Genomic DNA, 19,171 nt, shown 5'->3' with positions numbered 1-19,171 from the left:
TGAGAGAGAAAGGATAATTAAATAATTTTACTAAAAAATTTTTGAAAAAAATTAAAGGTGCAAAGAGAAAAAGACTAGGACGCATTTAACACCACTCCTTCATTTTAATCTTCTATTTTCTAAAAAATATTTATTTTCTTGTATGTTTTAATGAATGTCAATTGTAAATATTCAATCATTGATGCAATCAAGTAATAATTTTTTAATCATAATTGTTTTAATTAAAAAAAAAAAAAAAAACTAGTGTCAAACACTTGAACTAAAATCATCATTTGAACTTTAATTCATCAACCATTCACCATGTAAATACATCAAAAATAGGTGACAAAATAAGTTATTTAGCTTTTTGTTTTTGTACAAAAAAATATTTACATGTTGAAATGAGATTCCAAATTAATGCTGTTGTACACAACTTTCACTACATGGGTATATCTCCATTAACAAAGAGTGAGTGATTTTTACATATCATTGTGGTAAAAGTTACTTACAACACAACCACAAGCATGGCAGATCTCTATTATTTTTGCAAAACTCTGGATGATTTCTTAGTACTATTATTTTTACACAATATCATCCATGGCTGATCTCTATTTACAAAGTGGAAGGAGTTGAGATTGATATTCATAGAGCCACTTGAGCTGCTGCTAGCCTTGCAATGGGGACCCTGACAAGAGAAAGTCCATTTTTTTTTTTAGGATTTCTGAAATTTTAAGGAAACCAACTTTCTAGTGAGAGAAGATCACAAACCTGAATGGAGAACATGAAACATAGTCAAATCCAGCCTTTGCAAAGAATGCTATTGAAGAAGGCTCCCCACCATGTTCCCCACATATTCCAACCTGTTCATGAACATTGCATAAATTTGGTATCAAAACAAGAGAAAAGAAGAGAAAATCATGGGAAGGAAGCTCGTGTTCTTGCCTCTAGGCCAGGCCTGGCTTGCCGGCCTTTCTCCACTGCAATCTTAATAAGATGACCTACACCTTTTTTATCAAGTACCTGTATGTGTCACGAGCTGAGACTTAAACTTTGGCTGTCACGATCTATGCACGAGTCCAAGCCCAAATGGATCGTGTGGCGGCAACAATGATAGATACAAAGGAAGAAATGATGAAAACTAACCTCAAATGGATCACTTTGTAAGATGCCTTCTGATAGGTACAAAGGAAGAAATTTACCCACATCATCTCTGCTAAACCCAAATGTCATTTGTGTCAGATCGTTGGTCCCAAAGGAGAAGAATTCTGCTTCCTTGGCAATCTATCATAATCAGATACATATATTAGTTTTCCAACATGCATTTAGGAATTGCATGAGTCTTTAAACATCTTTCCACGAATCGAAGCAGAGAGGCGATTGATTATTGTGCAACATGTTGAAGTGTGAAAGGAATGTATTTTGTTATTGATCATGGCTAGTACAATTTCAAAGAAATGATAGGTGGAGAATCTATTTAGCATACTTCATCAGCAACCAGGACAGCTCTGGGAATCTCAATCATTGTCCCAACTTTATAGCTTAAAGAGGAACCCATCTCAGAGAAGACTTCCTTTGCAACACCGCGAATTAGACTGACTTGATGTCCTAGTTCCTGCATTTCAAAGTATCAGCCATCCAAAATAACAAACTAATGGAATGCGGAAAATGAATAGAAACACACAAGGCAGAAGAGAATCATACCTCAGGTGTTCCAACTAGTGGAACCATTATCTCTGGAAATACTTTAACTCCTTGGTTGCTCACCGAGAGTGCAGCCTGAAAGATTGCCCGCACTTGCATCTGAGTAAGCTCGGGAGACGATATCCCTAACCTGTTGAGACGAAGACAAATCATCAAAACCACATAATGCATATTGGAGTTTTGAGAATTGATCTCTATTCTCTGATGTAGAGCAGAATAAAAATAGAAGCATTTGGATCTTTCTTTTGCTATAAATATTTAGTAGGCTGATATATCAGAAGTAACCTGACCTGCAGCCCCTCAAACCAAGCATGGGATTAACTTCTAATAGCTTCTGAATTTTTGAGTGAACTTCTTCTTTGCTTAAGCCAGTCTCTGAAGCTAAATCACATACTATTTTTTCTCTGTCACCCTCTGGAAGAAACTCATGAAGTGGAGGGTCCAACAATCGAATTGTTACAGGAAGGCCTAAATTGGAAAAATTAATGTCAAATAATTAAAAAAACAAATCGAAACGAAAGTGATAAACACAATTAATTCTTCAATCCTGAAAACTAAGAAAATAAATCAAGAAAGAGGGAATTACCATCCATTGCCTTGAAAATCCCCTCAAAATCATATCTTTGATAAGGAAGTAAAAGGTCTAGCTCTGCTTTCCTTTGTTCAGGTGTTACTGCCATAATCATCATTCTTACGGCCTTTATCCTCTCTTCTGAAGCAAAGAACTGAAGTTTCGAAAATCAGTCATGAGACCAAGTTTGATTCTTAAGGCTTCATTTGGGATCTCCATTGCAGGGCTCCCATCACACCCGAGGGTACATTTTATGGCGGTGTAGTCATAAAACGCATCCTCCAGTGCGGTGGGAGCCCGATTAGCGGACAGAAAATCAATAGTTTCCAGATAACAAAAGTTCCAGCATAATAATAAATAAAGAAAAGTCATTTGTCTTCCTTTTTCTCTCTTCATTTCCCACAATTCTCTCCTTTGCTAATCTTCGATGGATTATTAACAGACGACAATTCAAATAGCTGATAAATCAGAATGATAATGGTGTAAAAGAAAAAAATTACCATATGTTCTGTCCTACAAAGACCAATCCCCTGGGCACCATTCTTTCTTGCTGTCAATGCATCTTCAGGTGTGTCAACATTTGCCATAACCTATACCAGTATGTTCACCATGATTCTTTTCAATCTACTGAAGTAAAAGAAAAGAACAACATAATAGCAGGTAATTGTACAAACCTTAAGATGCCTAATTTCATCAGCCCATGACATAAATGTTTCCAAATCACGACTTAATAGCGGAGGCGAGAGTGGTTGTTTTCCCAGGATCACTTCACCTGTAGTTCCATTGAGAGAGAGCCATTCTCCTTCTTTAAGCATCATGTTCCCAATCACAAGAACCTGATATATCGAGAAGGTAACATTATAATATCCCCTTTGGTGAAACTGGCACAGGTATGACTCAAATATGAAAAGGAAAATGAATTAAGCTGTACCTTTTCAAGGTCATTTACATGTATATCAGAACAGCCAGCAACACAACACTTTCCCCATCCACGTGCTACAACAGCTGCATGAGATGTCATGCCACCTCTAGCTGTCAAGATCCCAGCAGCTGCATGCATGCCTCCAACATCCTCTGCACTTGTCTCTGTCCTTACCTTCAACCGCAAACAACAATAAAAAGATTCAGCTAGCAGAATCAATAAAACTTTGATTATATGAAACTCAAGAACGCAGACAATGACAAGTACTATTTTCCCGTTTCCCACACTATATATTTTTTAGGCTAATTCATGAGCATACCAAGATGACAGTCTTTCCTTCAGCATTCCATTGTTCAGCATCCTCAGCATTGAATACAATCTGCCCCACTGCTGCTCCAGGAGAAGCCGGCAAGCCCACAGCAACCACTTTGTCTTTGTAAGCAGATGGATCTTCGAACTAAATTCAGTAGATCCATTATTTCCAATACACACAAAAGTTAATATAACAAACAAGCAAAGCATGTGAAGAGAAGAGAGAAATTGACCGAAACGAAATATGCTTGTAATGTGTGGTTTGCTTCTACTGTTATGAGGAAATATTACCCATGGATGAAGAAGTTGGTCAAGATGGTGTGGCTCCACCATCTTAATTGCAGTTCGAGTGTCAACAAGCCCTTCATGAACCATGTCTACAGCCATCTTCACTGCACCTTTACCAGTACGCTTCCCTGATCGACATTGTAACATCCATAACCTATTTTCTTGTACTGTGAATTCAATATCCTACATTTGCAGGAGAAAGAAAAAAGCCAGTTGGTTAATATCATCCATACTTCATGTTACCGAAAGGCACTAAAATTGGGAAGCAATAACATAAGAGCCAAAGAATTGGATTCCTGTTTGAATTGGAAAATTTACCATCATATCTTTGTAATGTTCCTCAAGAATTTTGCAGTTCATAACAAGTTCTTTGTAAGGTTCTGGCATGTGACTTTTCATGGAATCCAAGTCTTCCGGCGTTCTATTTCCTGAAACCACATCCTCTCCCTACACAATAGTAATTGCTTAGCCTTAATCACAAATACAAAGAGAAGCCGGGGATTTGTAGTCAGATAGATATAATTCCAGAATGTATAACCTGTGCATTAACTAAAAATTCCCCATAAAGCTTCTTTTCACCAGTGCTTGGATTTCTAGTGAACAGAACACCAGTCCCTGAAGTGTCTCCCATGTTTCCAAACACCATACATTGGATGTTTACTGCTGTTCCTTTCAACCCAGTTATTTTATTAATGCTCCGATATTTAATGGCCCTTAGGCTATCCCAAGAATTAAAAACTGCTTCAACGGCCAAACTTAACTGCTTCCTTGGATCTGCAAATTGATGCCAATAAAAGAATGTAGTCTTAAGTTTCATATATATGCCTCTAGGAAAAATATCAACCATAACCTTCTTGGAACTCCATATTTGATAATATGTTCCTAGTAGGATCAAATATATACCTGAAGGAAACTCTTCACCCTTGACTTTGAGATAGACATTCTTGTACTGCTCCACAAGCTCCTTGAGATCAGATGCAGTTAGCTCAGTGTCAAGTTCAACGCCTCTCAATTGCTTCATCCTTGCTATCTTCTCCTCAAATGATGAGTGTGGAATGCCCATAACCTCAAATTCCAGAATAAGAGGTTTTAACATATTCAGAAATGAGGTACAAGAGTACGAGAATAAAATGATCCATCAGAAACCAACATCGCAATAGATTTCGTTCATTTTAGGGAGAGCTAGAGATTTGGCAGAGCACATTGACTAAATTAATAGGCATTGAGAGTTGAAAGTTGAGACATGTTCCAGAAGAAACACTTACAACATCCCCAAACATGTCTAGAAATCGTCGGTAAGAATCATAAGCAAAACGCTCTCCGCTTTTTGCAGCCAAACCGGTAACCACATCATCGTTTAGTCCAAGATTCAGGACAGTATCCATCATTCCAGGCATTGAAATCTAGACATATGAAGCACAACTTAGTCCACATACAAGATCCTCTTACATGCAAAGTAATGAGTAGCTTATGCCCATATCTTACCGCTGCACCAGAGCGGACAGAAAGGAGAAGTGGCTTCGAAGGGTCACCAAGAAAAGCCCCCATGTCTTCCTCTACAGTTTTCAACCCTTCCAGTACCTCCTCCCATAGTCCACTTGGTATTCTTTTTGCATTCTGCTGATACTCTTGGCATGATTCAGTTGATATCGTAAATCCAGGGGGCACTGATAGCCCAATGCTGGCCATCTCTGCCAGGTTTGCTCCCTTGCCTCCTAACTACAATTGGCAATGCATTCATTCATTAATCTATTTGATTCCAAGTAGTATAAAATGCTATCTGGAATTCATTTGAACAAAATTAAGCTGAAATATAATTTTTTTAAAATTTGAAATCGATTTCATCATCCATGCCAAATTGCAAACAATTTTATAAACTTTGAACCTTAAATATTCTTTTCTTCACAATTTAGAGTGAGATCACAAATATTAGTAAAAAAAAAATTCCTTAGGTAGGTAAAAAAGATAACGGTTAATATGTAATTTGACTTTTGAATTATATTACTTTTAATTAATTCATACTTATAGAAAAAATTTTATGATTAGGTATTTGAATTTTGTTTTGTCGAATATTTTGCATCATTGACTAATAAAATGATGATGTGATCGGTGACGGATCTAGGATTTCAAATTAAAAGAAATCATACAAAAATAAATTTTGTAGCTTGAAAATTTTTATTTAGCATATAATAGGATAATATTTTATCAAAAGTTTTGAAAACATAGATGAAATATAACATTTCATATTGTAATCATAAACTACATACATAAAAAAATTCAAATATTGAAATAAAAAATGTAACTATTAAAAATGAAGGAAACTTAAATATTTTATTTAAAATAGAACAATGATACATAACTTTTTAAAATTTTCAAAACTTACATGTAGATAGTACATTCAACAAACTCTTAATTAAATTGTAGTTTTAGTTTTGATTTTTAATCATAGTTCTCATGATTTATAAATCATTTTTTATTGCAAAGTTTACAAATTTTACTTAAAAATTTATATACCTTGTCATTTATTCAGTATTAAAGTTTTTATACTATTTAATTAATAACACTATAAATAAATTATTCTATATATTTTCATACTTTACATATGTATTCAATTATACTAATTTTTTTTATTTTAATGAAGATAGTTTAAACTTTTATTAAAATTGAAAAATAAATAATACTCTTAAAATTTTAAAAAAAATTTAATAAATTAGAAATTTACAAATAAAAATTCAAATAATGATATTATCTTAAGGGATCATTCATTTATTTTGGAAAATATATTTAAAAAATTAATTGATAACATTATATAGACTCAAAGAACTTTTAAAGGTAACTATTAATCAATAAAAATATGTCATATGTTTTGATATTATTGGTTGTTTTTTACTAAATCAATTTGCTATTAATAGAATTAATACGTTCGATAAAATATTTGATGAAAATAAAATTCGAATACCTAATTGTAAATATTTTTTCATATAAATATCAAATGGTTAAAAGCCATATAATTCCATTGCTACATGACAAATTAACGAAAAAAGGAAAGAAAAATAGTTGCATGGAGGAGTGTAGAGGAAATGCTTACCAAGGACTTCATGCCCTTGTTGCCTTCACTCCTTCCCTTGCCAAAGCTGAATACTCGCCCACGCTGCATACACAACAAGTGAGGTTTTCAACTTACAAGCTTCAAAACATTGAAAAAAGGAATAAAATCTTCTCAATAAAATGCACTCTCAGTTTTTTTTTTTCTCGGATAAACCGTCAATTTAATTGAGATTCATTTGAGAAAATTCGAACTTTGGTGCTAAAAAAAAAAAAAAAAGAAAAGAACAAAGAAGAAAGAAAAAGCACAATACCCCCATCACCATGATGGTCAAGTCCGACTCTGTTTTATCAAAAACAGAATCCTACCAACTCGAATGACTGAATCTTCAGCTGATCGTACGAGGAAAAAGAATCTAACCCAGGAATATGCTACTGAATCTGAATGTCATAGACCAAAGTCTTTGCTTTTCAAAAGGCTAAAGTTTCCTTTTATATTGACAAGTGATGTCATAGAATCAGAGTTTCCATCTATGCCATTGGTCTATTGCAGGGATGTTCATCAGCTCAGCTCTTTGTTTAATCTCGTGGGAACCTTGATACTCAGCTACTTGATTGCAGTTTTTCAGTTTTCAACCGCTGTTTTAAATTTTACTTGTGAAGTTAGTAATTCAACAACATTAGTATTAATTAAATATATACACTCTATAACAAGTAGTTGGTTCAATCAGATAAGGTTCGTTTTTATCGATGAAAAAGTTTTAAATTCGAGTTCTACAGGTGATCATTTGTTAGGCTCATCTCGAATGTACGACTTGTAATAATCTGTCTTAGACTATAGACGGTACATCTTGTTATGACTTAAAAGATTGAACAACTTATTTATTTCGAATTTTTCTTATATATATATATATATATATATATACTCATCATTTAAGTTTGATTGTCAAATTTATTTTTTTTGTATATGTATAAATATCTCAATTTGGATCTTTTATTGATATATATAAATATCTCGTCAATAAATAATTAATCTGTTGATAAAATAATAAATTTATAATTTCAATTATAACAATTTTAATTATAAAAAGTAAAGAGATAAATAATGTAAATTTACTATTATATTTATGTGGACGATTCAAATTTACCATTAATCTTTTAATTAATATAATTTTATCACCATATTTTTTAGGAGCAATTAAAGAATAACCAGTAAAAAGTTATGTTAGAACTGTGTTACAATTTTAAAATACAATTTTAAAAATAATATGGCAAGAAAAAAATAACCAGCTAAAATCCTATTTTAGTTATTTATTTCTTTTATCATGATTTTTTTTTACTAAACATATTGTCACATAATTCAAAATTTTCTATTATTTAATTTTTTATTTCATCATTATATTTTTTATTGCATATAGCACAATATCATTTTTTTTTCAATTGATCTTATCATATTTTTTGAATAATAAAATAATTTTTAATATAATTTTTTACTTAATATTTTAATTATTATAAAATTTAAAATATAATGATAAATTTATTTCAAAATAATAATATCAATAATAAATTAATAATAAATTTAAATAAATTATAGGATATCCAAAGTAAATATTGTTTTTTTTTTTTAAAGGCAAAAAGTTAGTGGTTGAGTTGTTTGTTTAGAGGGCCCATGGTATTGGGCTTAGTTGGGTTTAGGTTAAAATAATAAAGAGAAGGATCCCAATATAAAGACAGAATTGATGAGTAAGGATTAGATAAGATTTATACACTTGCAAAGACATAGAAAAGGATGGATGGCACTAGTTTTAACTTATCATTGGCTATAATCAAAGGGTTTGATTAATACTGCAACACCAAAACTATGGGCATGCAACACAGATAAGGCTTTTGAGCTTCATCTTGTTCTTATCCTTAGCCTCACAGGCAAATGCCAAATTAAGTGATTTATTTTTATTTTCCTCAAACTCCATTTTGTCAATATCAGGAGCTGACTTTTCCTATTTATGCTTATATACCACTATAATGTGGGTGTTACTTCTATAAATAATTTAGCAAGAAATTTATTTAAAGCTACTGAAGCATCTGATATGGAGTTGCTTGCTTGGTGCTATCAGATGGCAACTTGTGCTGCTGCTAGCCTGGCAATTGGAACCCTGTCAAGGCAATTTGAAAATGAATTTGATCCAGTTATATATGTAGATAAGTAGTATATAGATTACAGATTTCAAAGGATAATAAGAAGCATCTATCCAACCTAAATGGAGAGCATGAAACATAATCCAATCCAGCTTCTGCAAAGAATGCAACAGAAGAAGGCTCCCCTCCATGCTCTCCACAAATTCCAACCTGTTCATCATAATTGTATTAGATAGTGTTTGAATCAGTACCCAAAATATTATCAAATGGTGACCTGCAATCAACTTGACATCTAAATTTAATGATGGATGTTTTGTTTTTGTTTCTGACAAGGGATGGACACTGCAGGATTTCATGTCAATTGCCACCAAGTTTTTAACAGGTTCATACTTGATGCTCAAGCATAAGAAATTCCACCCATTAGCCATGAAAATGTAAAATGCAATTACTTGCCTTCAGGTTAGGCCTAGCTCCTCGACCCCTTTCTGTGGCAATTTTGATGAGTTGGCCTACACCTTTCTGATCAAGAACCTGGCAAAGCATTTGATTGCTATTATTGAGAAACAGTGAAATCTTCCTTGAATTTGAAATGGTATATTCTTTCTTCAGAAAGCTTATGAACACTCAAAAGCTGTTGACTAACCTCAAATGGATCACTTTGCAAAATGCCATTGGATAGGTATATGGGGAGAAATTTGCCAACATCATCTCGGCTATACCCAAATGTCATTTGTGTAAGATCGTTGGTCCCAAAGGAGAAGAATTCTGCTTCCTTTGCAATCTAGCATTATCCAATGTTAAAAATATTTAGGCATGGTTTTCATAATTCATGAACATTTCATGATCTTTATCTACCATTATCAAATGCATTTCTGAAATGCTTCTCCTAGGGGAAAGGGCGGGTGAAACTGCAACTTTTATGCTATGAAAGAGTATCAAGACTGGGAAAATGTACAAAGCCCATTATTTCAGAGTTTAGGGAAAACTATGAGGAGATACTTTGCTTAGAATACCTCATCGGCAACTAAGGCAGCTCTGGGGATTTCAATCATTGTCCCCATCTTGTAGCTTAAGGAAGAACCCATCTCAGAGAACACTTTCTTTGCAATACTCCGTATTAAACTAACTTGATGACCAAGTTCCTGCAACTTTAAATTGTCAATTCTCCCAAAGATCAAGGCAGCTTTGAGTGCTTAATCGATTTTGATGAGTAGAAATCAGAAACAACGGGGAAGAATGAATTAGAAGCTCATTTTGATAGTAAAAAGTGCTTTAGGAAAAACCGAGGAAAGATGAAGATAGTTTAAACAAACCTGCGGAGTTCCAACAAGGGGAACCATTATCTCAGGAAGAACTTTAACTCCTTGGTTGCTCATTGAGAGACCAGCCTGAAAGATGGCACACGCCTGCATCTCAGTTAATTCAGGGTATGATATCCCCAGCCTGTTAACAGAAGATCAAAGTCCATATAAAAGTTGATGAAGTTTCAGGTATGCTTCTATGATTATTCAAATTCAACAAATGCTTGGGAGTTTTATTGTGCTTCATTCAGTATATGCATACATTCTGATGAAAATCAGAAATCAAAATATTTCAGAAGACACTGACACGAAATGAAATTTGTTGTCACGATCAAACTATATTGAGCACAGAATCCACTTCTTCAAGGATTTTATTTCAGCATGCAATTACTAAGAAATGAAAAGAAAAACAAATATCATCAGCTTTAAAGGTTCTTAGAATCAAAACTTCGATTAGAAAGGTCATAAAATGGAATATTAACCTGCAGCCGCGAAAACCAAGCATGGGATTCACTTCTGATAACTTTTCAATTCTTGACAAAACTTCATCTTCAGTCATGCCAGTCTCTGAAGTTAATTCACTTACAATCTGTTCTAAGTCACCTTCTGGTAGAAATTCATGGAGAGGAGGGTCTAACAATCGGATTGTTACTGGAAGACCTAGAATTAAAATGGAATTCACACTCATCACCAGATATGTAAACCAAAAGAGGGCATATTAGTATATTCTATGCAAATATTAAGCACCAGTAGAGCTCCAACAAGGTTGGCATTACATGCTACTCAGCTTGCAAGTCCTCAGCTGTAGAATAACACATACTTTAAATTAAAGAACAGAAAATGAGGAAAGTACCATCCATTGCACGGAAAATTCCCTCGAAGTCAGATCTTTGATAAGGAAGTAAGAGGTCAAGAGCTGCTTTCCTCTGTTCAGGTGTTACTGCCATTATCATCTTTCTGACAGCCTTTATCCTCTCATTTGAAGCAAAGAACTGAAAAAGTATTCAAAAACATGAAGCCTTTAGAAATTATATTATCAGAAATGATGATAAGGCAGTCTGATTTTAGCGCACCAGAAAATGCATCTAGGATAGAATTTGATTTGACATCCCAAAATAGTATGTTCATTCTCATTACCGAACAATTCATGTCAAAATTGGGGCCTGATAGGGATACTCTATTGTAATCACCAAAAGAGAAGAACTATCAATTTGCATGGAAAAACTATAAATGCACTTTTCTCAACTGAATATGCAAATCATGCACACTTTTTCCTATGCATATAGCAATAAAATGAACCATCAATTTGCATGGAACTTCTATTTATGTTGTGGTTGTGGATTGTTAGAAAATCCAAATAGTCGAGGAGTTAATAAAAGACTATCACATATGATTAGAGAAAAGTTACCATGTGTTCTGTCCTACATAGGCCGATCCCTTGAGCACCATTATTTCTTGCTGTTAGTGCATCTTCGGGTGTGTCAGCATTTGCCATTACCTATCAGCAAAATATAAGGCTGAATCAGTTAAGAGACCCTTCAAATATTTAATTATATAATAGAAATCTTCGACTTGCAAAAGGACACATAGAACCTCGAGGCGCCTAACTTGATCAGCCCAAGACATAAAGGTTTCCAAATCACCACTTAATGCTGGAGGACAAAGTGGCTGTTTTCCTATAATCACTTCACCAGTAGAACCATTGAGTGAAAGCCATTCTCCTTCTTTGATCACTATGTCTCCAACTGTGAGAACCTGTATTATATATAAAGTAGCATATACAGGGAATGCCATTTCATGAAAAAGGCAATTTATAGGAGGTAGAAGAAAATAAAATTACTTTCCCAGCATCATTCACACGAATATCTGAACAGCCAGAAACACAACACTTTCCCCATCCACGTGCTACAACAGCTGCATGAGATGTCATTCCACCCCTTGCTGTCAAAATCCCAGCAGCCGCATGCATGCCTCCAACATCCTCCGGACTGGTTTCTGTCCTTACCTTGAACCATGCAAAATCACGAAGAGTGTTCAGTTCCTGATCAGATTATATCTAAAAAGGAACTTTAACTGCATAGTACACAGATTTTTCACTGATAATTTGTCAGAGAATAGAAGATTACAATAGTTTACACATCTGAATAGTGAGGCCCTCTCCACTGGCAGTATCTTTTGGCCGAAATTAAGCTTAGAGTAGCTTGAAAATAAAATGTTATTAATGGACATGAAGTTTAGCATACCAAGATGACACTCTTTCCTTGTGCGTGCCATTCTTCAGCATCATCAGCACTGAACACAATCTGCCCCACTGCTGCTCCAGGAGAAGCTGGTAAGCCCGTGGCAACCACTTTGTCTTTGTAAGCAGAAGGTTCCTCAAACTAATTGGACAGTAATAAACTAGTCAGTAGTCAGTTTATAATAGTATTTATCAAATAATTGAAACACCCGAAAAATGATATGAATAATGATCCAATTAGTTAGTATTATTAAATCCATCTGTTTTTAGTGTCCTCAGCATCAAAGATTAGTTTTTATTTCTCTACTGGTAGTTGATTAATACCAAAGTTAAGGTGGTTCTATCATTTGCAGAACATGCCTTTGGATCCTTGCGTCATTTGTTTCGTACAAAAACTAATAAACAGATTTTTCCCTCATATTTAGCTCAGGTGTATACCTGTGGATGAAGAAGCTGGTCTACGTGTTGTGGTTCCACCATCTTAATTGCAGTGTGTTTATCAACAAGCCCTTCATTTGCCATGTCTACAGCTATCTTCACTGCACCTTTACCAGTACGCTTTCCAGATCGACATTGCAGCATCCATAACCTATTATCTTGAACTGTGAACTCAATGTCCTGTTTTTAACAAAGGGGGTAAAAACCAAGAATTAATATCTTCTAGTATAGGTCTAGATTGATCAACATCATATCTGCTAAAAAATAACCTTGGCAATTATTAAAAAACAGCAATATAGATTCCATTGGTACTTTAAATTACAACTAGAATTACATTAAAATAAAACTGTTACTGCAAAAACTCGAATAAAGCCGTATAGAAAAACTTTTACCATGATATCTTTGTAGTGTCGCTCAAGAATCTCACAGTTCTGAACAAGCTCTTTGTAAGCTTCGGGCATGTAACTTTTCATTGTGTCCAATTCTTCCGGTGTTCTAATTCCAGCAACAACATCCTCTCCCTTTTCAAATCGATTCATCAATCACATTCATAAATTAGCACAAAAGAGTCTTATACTGATTTTAGCAATATGGAGAGAAATGTGGGAGTTGTGCAGAAATAGGCTATATGTTTACAACCTGAGCATTTACTAGAAATTCCCCATACAGCTTCTTTTCACCAGTGCTTGGATTTCTAGTGAACAAAACCCCTGTCCCTGAAGTATTTCCCATGTTTCCAAACACCATTGTCTGAATATTTACTGCTGTTCCCTTTAAGCCAGTTATCTGATTGATGCTTCTATATTTAATGGCCCTTGGACTGTCCCAAGAATCAAAAACGGCCTTAACAGACAACAATAACTGCTTCTTTGGATCTGCAAATAAAGATGCACCAAAAGCAATAAGTTTCAAATTCATCCATAACTCTTATGTGAAATCCACACTTTGAGGGTATTCAAAATTAGAATAAAGATTAGTACAGTGAGGAATGTGAACGAGTGCGTTTATCAGATTCGATTTTGCATTCTTACCTGAAGGAAACTTTTCACCCTTGGCTTCTAAATAAACATTCTTGTACCGTTCTACCAGCTCTTTGAGATCAGATGATGTTAGATCAGTGTCAAGTTTAGCTCCTTTTGCTTCTTTCATTTTCTCTAACTTCTCCTCAAACAATGAATGTGGAATACCCATGACCTAAAATTACCAATAAAAAGTTGACAAAAACTAAGAAAAATGAAAAGAGATAAAAGAATTATTCCATATTGCAATAAGAGGAAACTCTCACAAATAACCTTAAGATTTTAACCACTTTCCCTTGTTCAGTGCATTTGGGTGGTTTATGTGTCTCACTGGATTTTTTTCATTGAGTTGAGGCCACCCAACAAAATTGTGTAAAACACATTGAATAAGGAAATCCGTTGTCAGTGTTTTTCTTGAGATATGCTAATGTAATGAATCATATCATCTCATGAAGGAAAATCACTTACAACATCTCCAAACATATCTAGGAAACGTCGATAAGAGTCATAAGCAAAACGCTCCCCACTTTTTGCAGCCAAACCAACGACCACTTCATCATTCAGTCCAAGGTTAAGGACAGTGTCCATCATACCAGGCATCGATATCTAGACGTACGGAACAATTGTTAGTGACCGAGCTAGCTTAATTGTCTATACACAATGAGTGAGGTTATTGCCTAGAATTAGAAATAAGGCTTCCACAGTTGCTTATGATAAAAAAAAAAAATACCGGAGGCTTTGCATATAACCCATTGGATCATTGAGTAATTTAACCTTCCCAATCCCCTTACCGCAGCACCAGAACGAACAGATAGGAGGAGTGGCTTGTCAGGGTCACCAAGGATGGCACCCATGTCCTCTTCCACAGTCTTCAAGCCTTCCAATATCTCCTTCCACAGGCCTTCTTGTAGCTGCATCCCATGCTGCTGATACTCCTGGCATGCTTCCGTTGATATGGTAAGTCCAGTTGGAACTGATAACCCGATACTTGACATCTCTGCCAGGTTTGCTCCTTTCCCTCCCAGCTACATAAACAACAAAAACAAATTCATTAATCTGTCTAATAACTAACAATCTTTCATAATAACCCGGAGAAAATGTGAACTACTGCCATAGTAAAAATTAACTTTTTCAATACCCATGGCATTCCAGGAGTTTGTTGCAATAATGAGACTAAGATGAAGAATGCTTACCAGGGACTTCATGCCCTTATGGCCTTCACTCCTACCTTGGCCAAAAGTAAACACTCGCTGTACAGAGAAGTGAAAAGTCAATGCTGAATACAAGCTTGCAAGGCTAGTCCTTATAGTTGGTCTTGTACAGAGTTGGCTACGTAAATGGTGTCATTCTATCAGTAGCTTTGTATCAGATGTTATAACAAGCAAAGTTGCAGCAATCATGCTATATGCCTTAGCATTTGTATTTAAATCCTTAACATTTAAAGGCATCAGTTACAATGATGACTTCCAGAAGATATAGGCAAGCAGGCTGCAGGGAATGAAGCTACTGAAATTGTAAGATAGTCAAAAGTAAAAATCGAAAACTACCCAAGGACCAAAACGGCCACATTTGGTCCATAATGGGCCTATGGCACTCCAATCCAAATATACAACCCACAATTATGTAGTTCGTAATGACCCAAACTGACCAAAATGATTCCCCAATTGGGCTACCACTACTGGACAAACCTTCTGCATGTTATTTAACCCAATCACAACCTCTTGCGGTGTACTCTCCTCCGTCAAGTGGTCTCCATTTATTGGATATAGAGAAGGCAGTCTTAGTGGTACCTCGAGAGTTTTTTCCACATCCAATTTTTTAGGGTCATTTTTTTTTTTTTTTTTATAAATCAAGTGTTGAGTCAAATAATAGTAAGAAAAAATCAATGTCGGGTACTGGACAAACCTTAAGCTGTAGGTTATTCGACCCAATCACAACCTCATGCGGTGTACTCTCTGCTGTTAAGCGGTCTCCATTTATTGGATACAAAGAAGGCAGTCCTACTTGTACTCGACAAGTTTTAATTTGATCCAATTTTTTAAGGTTAATATATTTTTTTTAAATCAACTATCGAATTAGGTAATAATAAAAAAAAAAAATTGAGGTCAAATTAAGGTTGAGTTTTAAATAAATTTGACTCGAATCGATATATATATATATATATAAACAATTATTTTTAATTAATTAATTAATTTTATATTTATATATTTATTTAATTTTATATTTATATTAAAAAATAAATTTTATATTTTAAAAAATATTTTATTAATTTCGAGTCAAATCAAGTATGATTTATATAATATAGGGTTGGGTTAGATTTGAATATAAAAAAAAAAAATTATAAGATCGGATCAAATTCGAATTTTATATGTATAAATTAAATCAGATTCGAGACGAGCAAAAACTTATCCTATTACCATCTCTAATTGGATAAAGTCCACACCCTAAAAATTTTGTTTAAGACACTGGACACTCCATTTAACTCAAAATTGGATTATTAAGTTAACACAAAATTTCATATAAAATAAATATATATTTAAACTTTTCGATGTGAAAAGCTAGCCAAATGCAAGACTAAAAAACAAGTTCATGTTTTTTTTTTTTTTAGGGGATAGAACATTTCATTAACTCAAAACCGACGGATTTGAGTTAACATAAAATCCTATGTAAACAACACTCATACACTCAAAATTTTCGACGTGGGATGTCCTCTTTTAGTTAATTTAACTCTATTTTTTGTAGTAAAAAAATTCAATTTCACAATTATAATTAAAAGATCAAAATGTGTTATTAAATTATTATTATCATAAATTATTAAGAATTTTTAAATATATTCTAAAGAAACTTATTTTCATAACTCTAATAATTCCATTTACAAAGTTTGAAAACTTCATCCCTTACAAAACAAAGTAACACTAAGTTAAGCAGTTGGAGTAACCGAGTATTTGGTTAAGAGAAATAAAAGAGCGTGCCTTTTTCATAGTTGGTGTTGGATCAGAGACCAGGGTAAGGATGGCTTGTGCCCGTGTCTCAAGCATCTTCTGTCTCGAACTCGACATGTTCTTTCCATTGCTAAGGAAATAACAACATTCTTGGACCATGCAACGAGTACTAATTCCTCCAACACGACCACATGACCTTGGCTTCACCACGCCAAAAACTGAACGGTTCTGATCTCTAACAACGTTAAGCTGATATTGATCCAAGTATTTTCCTTTGAACAGCCTCTGCTTATTCACGTCCGGTGTAGTCCTTATAACTATTCCTTTCATTGCTGCTGATGACATTTTTTTGCTTCTCAAAATTAAGAAGAAACCATATCAAAACTTCATTCAGAATTTATAAAAAAAAAATGAATCAAGAAATTATGTAGAATTCAATACTGGGATTCATGGTTGGTACCTGGGTTTCGAAAGAGAGAGCTGATGATTGAGAAAAGAAAATGGCGGTTGGTGTTTTTATTGATTTTTTTTTGTTATTTTTGTGTGAAAGAAAAAAGGTTTGATGAATGAGCGAGTGGATGGAATTTATATGGCTGTAGCGCTACGTCATGGGGACTAAAGGAGCTTTGAATTGTTTGAATTTCCTCAAACGCCCTCGTTGGACATGGGTTCTACTTGAGATAAAATGCTCCCGCTACAGCCCATTCCTGAATGGTTCGTATCGTTTTTCAACACGTGGCTCTTGTCGTTGACGTGGCATGGAAGGATTCATTGGTGACGTAAATGTGGTGTTTGATTATTGAGTTGTTGCTTTGTGGTTGCATGAGATAGATAACGTAGTATCTCACATTTTTTGGAAGGAATCTCAATATTCGTGGCACGCAAATTAATAAAAACCCCACGTGAGGACAAAAGGATCTTAGTTCAGCTATAAATGCATTTAATTACAATTTCAGTTTATTTCAGTCCAATCGATTTTATGTTAATTAATAATTTTTTAAATTTAAGTTTTAATTAAATTAATTTATACAATTATTTATAAAATATGACATTTGATAAATATAACATCCAAATTTTAACATTTTTAACTTTTTTTTATTGTCGGATTTCAAGCTTTTTAATATAAAAAAATTAATAGTTATTCTCATTTGTTAAATGTATGTATAAGTAAAAAAAAATAAAAATTACTAAATCATGATATTAGCATAATAATGGATAAAATAAGAGGTTCGAACTCGATCTTAATCGTAGGAATTGAAGTTTTATTATAAATCATTTGGCAAACTTGAGTTAACAAAATGTCATGTTATCAAATTATATAAATACATGATGGTATTAAAAATTGTAAGAGAAAAATAATGTCTATAATAAAAAAGAATATAAAAGTGTAGTTTTGTTTGTCGTTTTATCATCATATAAATTGAAAAATAACATCCCATGCATGCGGAGATGCAAATCTCCTTTTTTTGTGGCATTGCATCAACTTTATAATTAGGATCTTTCTCCATATGTCTTTACTTTTGTTTTTTTTTTTTATTTGGACCACAATTTAAAAATTAACATCATACATATATATTGTATATAAAATAATATTTTAATATTAGTTATGAAGTTTAAAAATTTTATTGATAGAATTTTAATTATTTTTATCTATTAAAAATATAAGAATTTTGCTTTATAAGTTATTAAATGGATTTCTTCAAACATATGCATTAGCTTTGACAATAAGCAAGAGTCTGAATTTAATCTTTCGTAATTATTTGAAATTGATATATTTTCAAGAAAGTTTTTTAGTAGATAAATTTATATTTATATATATAATTTCTGATGAAATTGGTATCACGAATCAAGTGATATTAATTTAATTAATTAAAATATATAAAAATGATATTATAAAATCAATAATATAGATTAATAGGATCATATTAGTAATTTATTTTTTTGAAAAAAAATGAAAAAAAAAAAAAAACCACCTTTGTCTACTTTTTCTCCATTATTATATTTCATGATAAATATGTATTCAAAATTATTTATATATTTTCACTCGCATGGTGATTGTGCAAGGTGGCAGTATCATTAATGGGACAATTTGGTAATTATAAAAGTAAAATAAAATTATGTATTAATAATTTAAATATTGAATAATGTATAAAAGAAATAAGATGTTATTATATTTCTTTGTAATAAAAGATAATCATTATTTAGCAAAGATAATCATTATTTAGCAAAGATAATTAGGGACTGACTTATAAAAGATAACCATTATTCAACAAAGATA

At 33.3% G+C, this 19,171-nt stretch overlaps 2 protein-coding genes across 2 annotated transcripts; both read right to left on the bottom strand.

Moving 5' to 3' along the window:
- Nucleotides 1-318: 318 nt before the first annotated feature.
- LOC111307438 (pyruvate, phosphate dikinase, chloroplastic-like) lies at nucleotides 319-7,405 on the bottom strand. The gene is made up of 20 exons (XM_022905456.2): nucleotides 7,133-7,405; nucleotides 6,862-6,924; nucleotides 5,259-5,492; nucleotides 5,039-5,176; nucleotides 4,677-4,839; nucleotides 4,312-4,547; nucleotides 4,092-4,220; nucleotides 3,777-3,956; nucleotides 3,493-3,630; nucleotides 3,183-3,347; nucleotides 2,926-3,087; nucleotides 2,752-2,841; nucleotides 2,267-2,405; nucleotides 1,971-2,148; nucleotides 1,681-1,810; nucleotides 1,463-1,591; nucleotides 1,123-1,260; nucleotides 922-999; nucleotides 748-839; nucleotides 319-664 (listed from the first exon to the last, which is right to left on the bottom strand). Exons 1-20 carry the CDS (start codon nucleotides 7,142-7,144, stop codon nucleotides 622-624), a joined length of 2,637 nt encoding a protein of 878 aa, XP_022761191.2. The 5' UTR covers nucleotides 7,145-7,405; the 3' UTR covers nucleotides 319-621.
- Nucleotides 7,406-8,543: 1,138 nt separating this feature from the next.
- On the bottom strand, nucleotides 8,544-17,465 carry LOC111307157 (pyruvate, phosphate dikinase, chloroplastic-like). The gene is made up of 21 exons (XM_089751712.1): nucleotides 17,354-17,465; nucleotides 16,924-17,245; nucleotides 15,145-15,201; nucleotides 14,743-14,976; nucleotides 14,420-14,557; nucleotides 13,964-14,126; nucleotides 13,572-13,807; nucleotides 13,325-13,453; nucleotides 12,933-13,112; nucleotides 12,499-12,636; nucleotides 12,096-12,260; nucleotides 11,849-12,010; nucleotides 11,664-11,753; nucleotides 11,109-11,247; nucleotides 10,738-10,915; nucleotides 10,268-10,397; nucleotides 9,968-10,096; nucleotides 9,598-9,735; nucleotides 9,408-9,485; nucleotides 9,073-9,164; nucleotides 8,544-8,971 (listed from the first exon to the last, which is right to left on the bottom strand). The coding sequence occupies exons 2-21, from the start codon at nucleotides 17,236-17,238 to the stop codon at nucleotides 8,929-8,931; spliced, it is 2,934 nt and encodes a 977-aa protein (XP_089607838.1). The 5' UTR covers nucleotides 17,239-17,245; nucleotides 17,354-17,465; the 3' UTR covers nucleotides 8,544-8,928.
- Nucleotides 17,466-19,171: the final 1,706 nt, after the last annotated feature.

Source organism: Durio zibethinus, chromosome 22 (genome assembly GCF_047325235.1).
Source record: "Durio zibethinus cultivar Kanyao isolate XHJ-2024 chromosome 22, ASM4732523v1, whole genome shotgun sequence".
NCBI lineage: Eukaryota > Viridiplantae > Streptophyta > Magnoliopsida > Malvales > Malvaceae > Durio > Durio zibethinus.
The sequence above is the reverse complement of the archived record's forward strand: the minus strand, read 5'-3'. Positions and strand labels throughout refer to the sequence as shown.